This window comes from Colobus angolensis, unplaced genomic scaffold, assembly GCF_000951035.1.
Source record: "Colobus angolensis palliatus isolate OR3802 unplaced genomic scaffold, Cang.pa_1.0 Scaffold14, whole genome shotgun sequence".
NCBI classification, from domain to species: Eukaryota; Metazoa; Chordata; class Mammalia; order Primates; family Cercopithecidae; genus Colobus; species Colobus angolensis.
In genome coordinates, this window is record NW_012114488.1 from 8,704,094 (window position 1) to 8,710,851 (window position 6,758).

Here is a 6,758-nt window from a genome sequence, read left to right on the forward strand (position 1 = left end):
GGCAAACCATGAAAAGACAGATGCCCTCTCAGGTACAAACTGCTACCACGCACGGCAGGCCTGCTCAGGTGGTTTGGCTGTTTTCAGGCCGTATTCCAGAGGGCTGCTAACTGTCTGCTGTCAGCAAGACAGCTCCATCCTTAAAAAAAAGCCCCTACCCACAACTTGAGAATGTGCTGCTTTGGGACTGGCGGCAGGGCAAAAGATGGCATTTAAAATTGTGCCACCCCTGTCTTCTCCCTGAGCACACACAGACATACACACACTGTGCAAACACAGGTTACCTGCTCTGCAAGACTGGATCATTGGATTCACTATCAAAAGGCAACAAAGGACGAACCCGACAGTGAACTCTGATATTTCCTTTCAGCTCCTACAATGATAAAGAGGTCTGCATGTCAACCCGGGCACAAGACTGCATTGCGGAGTGTCCCCCACTGAACATGCACCAAGCACCAGCTCCTGAGACACGGCCGTGAGATCCGCAGCCCCATCTCCACTTTGAAAGACCCCTGCAGGGCAGTGAACAGTTATTTCATTTACTTATTTATTTTTTGAGATGGAGTCTTGCTCTGTTGCCCAGGCTGGAGTGCAGTGGTGCAATCTCAGCTCATTGCAACCTCCACCTCCCAGGTTCAAGTGATTCTCCTGTCTCAGCCTCGAAAGTAGCTGGGATTACAGGCACCTGCCACCACGCCAAGCTAATTTTTGTACTTTTAGTACAGAAGCGGTTTCACTATGTTGGCCAAGCTGGTCTCGAACTCCTGACCTCAGGTGATCCACCCACCTTGGCCTCCCAAAGTTCTGGGATTATAGGCATGAGCCACTATGCCCGGCCATGAACAGTTATTTTAAACTTCTGGATTCATACTTCACAAATGTGTTCACTTGGCAAAGGGATATCACTTGGTAATAAGCACCAAGGAAAATCCCTTTGAATGGTATCCTGGGCTCAACCTTTTAGGCGTTTTAGGGGGGATTCTGGAAATTCAATATCTGTCGTATTTCCTTGATTTAATGACTGGAAGGAAATTAGAAACTGTTTATTCTCATAAACTCCACTGGTTTCCAGTGAGCAACACATCTTTACTGTGTATGTCCAGAGACACTTGCCGAATCCGTTCTGAAATCTTGTCTTGGATTCACAGCGAGTTTATTCAGACTATTGTGCTGAGCAGCTCCTTCTACAGTTTGAAAACCAAGTGAGTGTCATAGGCCAATGATTTACAGCCTCCGTCTGGTCTCTATGAACCCACAGAAGCTGGGATCTGCCTCTGCTTGCACGTTCTCCACGGGCCACACACTGCACGCTCGTCGTCTAGACCAGGAGACCAGGCCTGAAGTGGAACACTCAGAACCTTCCACAACCAATTCTTCCCTGTGGGACTTGCCACCGTCTTAGGAAGGTTCATTTTGTCCTTTTCACACTCCAGATAAAAAAAAAGCTGCAGCGTAGTGAGACTTTCTAAAGTGCTAGGTGCTTCCCCGATATCTCCCTTTGTCTTTATCGCAACCCAGAGAGGTGGTGCTATTGTGAAGATTAAGTAAGAAATATACTAAAATGCTTTCAAAAGTACTTGGTACACAGGAAGCACTCAATAAATGCCCTCTTATATCAATGTTTGGAGCACTGAACTACATAAGTAGATGCTTAAAATGAGAATTATTCTTTGACACATCTAACAGCTGGAGAACCTCTCAGCATGGCCAGGGGAGAGAAACTTTGCAGGGACACCGGCTTCGTGGGCCTCGGGCAGGTGGAATTCGGAAAGACTGGCCAAAGCGCAACCATCAAAATCAAACCTCACAGAAGCGAGGGTCGCCAACTCAGTCATCCACCTTGGCATCCTCGTGTTGTAAAATCAAACCCTGAGACTTTACGTTAAGTTTCACGGGATCTCAGGTCTCATACCTTCGACCAAGTAAGCACGAGAGCCTCCGGGTCTTGTTAATGGGCAGGGAGAGACGTGGCCGGAAGGTGCTGGTGATGAAGGGGCAGGGCAGTCTCCACCGGCATCTCCACTTACAACAGAATCCCTGCTTTTCCCGCGCCAGTCCCCATCTCTGCAGATTCCCCCGCTCCCGACTCCCCATGACAGCTCTTTCCTCGTGCCTCACAGCAGCAGGTCCCACTTCCTGCATTGCCACCAATGTGGCCCAGGATGCTGGCCCCCGTGACACTGCAGTCATCCCCCCTGCTTCCCATCGTGGCCTCCTGACCGAGCAGCCAGAGTGACCCCAAAACCCTAAATCAGCCTGCGGGGCCCTCACCCCTCCTCCAGCTGCCATCGCCTCCTGGGTGAAGAGGACGCAGGTCACAGCCCCCGCAGCTCTGCCCCTCTGCCCTCTGGCCAGGCCGCCCCACTGCCTCCCCTCCCCGCTGTCCCTCCCGCCTAGCACCCTCCTGCGAGGGGCTTCTGCATGTTCCGCGTGGGCCTCTCCCCGGGGTGGCCCCGAGTTTTCCCCAATGCCCACGCTCACCACCAGGCTATTGTGCAGGACCTTCCTTCTCTGCCTCTCCAGCTGATGACGCGCACTGATGTCCTGCAAGGCCTGCTCCAGGTGCACCACCTTTGCCTGGCAAGCTGAAAGGACGAAGGGACAGAGGCATTATACCGGAGAGGACATCCACGGGACCCAGCAGGTCAAATTCCTTTCTCTAAGTATGGGAGACATTTTTAAAAACAATGGAGTCTGCCAGGGCCAGCCGCGTGCCGTGTGGTGTGTACTCCTGACCACTTTGGACCCAGGCTGCTCTGTCCCCACCGTGACCAGGGACTCACAGAGCTTACCGGGGGGACCTCTCCCCACAGTTACCCCATCCGTCATCGGCCTGAATGCCACCAGCCCGTGAATGCTGCCCAGTCGTCCGCACGGCAGCCAAGGACGTCTCTGCTCCTAACGCACTGGGAGCCCTTGGTGCGGGGCAGTGGGGCAGGGAAGCAGATGCTGGGGCCGGGCTCTGCTGCTGTGGATTGTAACGGTGGTCTGGGCCTCCACTCCCGCCTCTGTCCCACTAGGATGGCGCCACGGTGATGTGGCGATGAGTGGGCACTGCGTGGGGGTCTTGGTCAAGCTTGGACACCCCAATCCCCAGATTGGCCATTGCGGTGGAGGCAGTGTGAGGGTGACATGGAGCGTGGTGTCGTGCTGCAAGGGACACCTCGTGACTGTATGAGTCATGATAGCCAGAGGCCCCTCCAGATGTCACTTAGCCAAAGGATGCAGCCCGGCCGGGGCTTTCTCCCCCAGGCCCGAGGACCTGCAGGGCAAGACCCCCTCAGCACGGATGCAGCTCTCATGAGGCCTGAAACCAAGCTGGACTTGCAGAACCACACACACCCGTTACCAGGTCCAGACTGAATGCGGGCGTAAGAAAGTGGGAAGGGTCCCTCCACAGTGAGAGAGAGACCCTCCCAGTCACTTGGTCTTCTGAGCCTTGACTGTGTCCGGCCCCAGCCACCAGCCTGTCCCCACTATCCCTCTCGTCAGCGCAGCCGAAAGGAGTTGCCTGGGCACCTGAGGTGGCTGAGGCTCATCTTTGAGGAGCATGGAACTCGAGGGGAGAAGTCGCACCCCCCGAGAAGCCAGGTAAGGAGGCCCCGAGACCCTGAGCTTGATGTCTGGGCACAAATAAGCCTCCTGGGGACCCCTCTGTGTGGCAGGACTGCACCGTGGCTCCCACAGGCAGGGTCTCAGCAGGCCCTGACTCCTCACGTGTCAGCATTCCCTCTGCGGGACAGCCTTGGCTGGTCCCTGCTTCTCCCTTTGAATTTCATCTTTTCAAAGCTTAGGTACACTGCTTTTCACAAAATTACTGTGAAAATCATTTCACAAAAGTGATTGTCCCTTTCCCTGGAGCACATGGCTTAAAAGAACACAGGCATTGCCGGGTGTGGTAGCTCGCACCTGTAATCCCAGTACTTTGGGAGGCCGAGGTCAGCAGATCATCTGAGGTCAGGAGTTCGAGACCAGCCTGGCCAACGTGGTAAAACCCCGTCTCTACTAAAAATACAAAATTAGCCGGGCGTGATGGCGGGCGCCTATGATCCCAGTTACTCGGGAGACTGAGGTGGGAGAATCGCTTGAACCCGGGAGGCAGAGTTGCAGTGAGGGGAGATGGTGCCACTGCACTCCAGCCTGGGCGACAGAGCAAGACTCTGTCCCCCCACCTCCACCACAAAAAAGAACACAGGCGTGCACATATCACTTCTACAAACACGGCCTCAGGGCGTTATGAGCAGAGTGCACTGAAGAAAACTAGGCTACTGCAGTGATTTCAAGAAAGCATCACGTAGCCTCGCAGAAAAACAGTACAGGTTCCAAAGTTTCCACGGACCTATTTTGCAATAACAGCAGAACAACACTTGACCAAGCTCCTAACTTGACAATCATTTGTTTGGCCTGTGGACACACTGAACACTGGACAGAAGCTGTGAGCGTGAGACGAACGTGGGGACGGTGCTCTTTGGTTCTTCTGTTTTTTTGAGACGGAGTCTCGCTCTGTCGCCCAGGCTGGAGTGCAGGGGCACGATCTCGGCTCACTGCAACTTCTGCCTCCCGGGTTCAAGTGATTCTCCTGCCTCAGCCTCTCAAGTAGCTGAGATCAAAGGCACGTACCACCACACCCAGCTAAGTTTCGTATTTTTAGTACAGACAGGTTTTCACCATGTTGCCCAGGCTGCTCTCAAACTCCTGGCCTCATGTGATCTGCCCGCCTCGGCCTTCCAAAGTGCTGGGATTATAGGCGTGAGCCATTGGGCCTGGCTGGATAGTGCAATTTGGACGATGAGTTTAAAACTGCAGAACCAAAGTAACCTCTTCCACAGGCTTCAAGCACAGTAGCTGAAGATAATAAACCCATTATAACAAAACAGTAGCCAAAATGCTGTGGTATTCTTAGAAATGAAGAAAGAACTGAACTGATAAGACAAACAAAAAGAAAAAACCTCACGTCATATTTTAGGAAACTCAGACACAAAATGCCCAGTGTGGACACAGGTGCCAGTTCAGTAGTGACCGTCAAGGCCAGGGAAGTGCCCTGTGGTGACCAAGAGAACCAGGAGCACCCCTGGCAAGTGGGGCTGCAGTGGGAGCTGCGAGGGAGCAGTGCACGCACCGACGTGGCCGAATCACACAGTGCCTACCCTCGCCTGTGGAATTAGGTGTCAGCTAAAAGGAAAAAGAAATGGAAACTGAAATTCTAGCCGGTCATTGTCTTAAAACTGCCAACATTTCTCTTGAGTGTGGACTGACGCCCGTCCTACCTAGCAGGGTCTCGGCGCTCTGCCATGTTCTTTGCACCGCGGTCACTATTTCAGAAACACGGTCCTGATACTCATCCTGATAATCTCTTAGGAGTGCCCGGGAAGAAGAATGAAATGCCTGTACATCCTGGTTAAGTTTCTATAGAATAAGAACATACACGATTCGTCAAATTATATTATTAATGATCACAGTATAATTACATAATAATTAGCTACATATGTTTCTATAGAATAATAACATACCCACACAATTAATGTAACGGGGCCCAGACGTGTTGTTAACTGGAAGGGTTTAAAGCAGAAGTGGTTCAGCACAGGCGGGTGGACACCTGCTGGGACTGTTTTCATGCCGCCTGCGCCTCGGCTCACTTACAGAAGTTCTGACTCGCTACACCTGGGATTTGTATTTTCAAAGCAGTACATGTGCTTTTATGCCCTTAAAGTATTTAAGAAACGGAAAGTCAAGTATTTCACCAATTTCCGTAGGAAGGGCCGCTCACTGCACGTGCGGTGGGGCGATGCTGGGCGCGAGCCGTGTTCCCGTCTGTTGTTGACTTCCTCACGATGATGGCTCGGGCTCAGAGCCTCTCATCACCGCCTGAGAAACGGGGGCCGCCCTCCTAATCTACTATCCAGACCTGCTTTCTGGAAGCTCAATTATCACGAGCACATGGTGGAAAACATGTGGGCCGGTGAAAACAACTTAACATGTAAATGTACATAATAAAATTCCAGGCACAATACATATGAATGCTTTTAGAGAACTTTGGGAGCAAAGCACCTGATGTCCTGTGTGGAAAGTCCTCTTCTCCCCCTGAAATTATCTCAAGGATCTTCCATGGGAAGATTTGACAGAACCAGGACACTACTGCTTAACATTTAATATCAGACACTCTTAAATCATGCGAGCATAACTAAACTTAAATAAGTATTCTTCATTTCTTTAGTCAAGTCTCTTTTTCTATAAAATGGAGATGACTTTCATATGTTTGGGAAACATTGTAATAACTTAATAACATTTTAATATCAAAACTGAAGTGTTTTTATTATATGGAGTACAGAAAAAGTTATACAACTTACTCAATTAATTTTATTCAGTTTGAAAAGAATGAAAATTAATTTCATATACATTTATTCTAAATACACTAAGGCAGTTTACGAGGGGTGGGATATCTCTAATTCTGACTAACAAAGAGAACAGATTAATCCTGTTTACAGATGTTTTACTGTTGTAGTCATTATGCTGGTCACATTGTTTAAAACAAAAGGTAAAACAATGTTCTCAACCAAAGGTATAAAAATATCCTCCTACAATTTCACCCTGGAGAATTGCCAAATATACTATACGGAATAACTATTTTTTTAACTTTCATTGCTAAAAATTATTAGTAGTTTAACAGGAGCTGTTCACACTGATGACATGCTGTACCAGATCTATTTAATCTAACATGTATAAACATGTTTTCTACCATTTAATATTAAAATTAAATT

The 6,758-nt window shown here is 50.0% G+C and overlaps 1 protein-coding gene across 1 annotated transcript; it reads left to right on the top strand.

Annotated features, from left to right (window-relative positions):
- The first annotated feature begins 2,539 nt into the window (after positions 1-2,539).
- LOC105506807 (putative uncharacterized protein KIF25-AS1) lies at positions 2,540-3,339 on the top strand. The gene is given in 4 exon segments (XM_011935087.1): positions 2,540-2,716; positions 2,719-2,833; positions 2,836-2,919; positions 3,021-3,339. Coding segments are annotated over 4 exon segments (534 nt in total). The 3' UTR covers positions 3,179-3,339.
- The last annotated feature ends 3,419 nt before the right edge of the window (positions 3,340-6,758 follow it).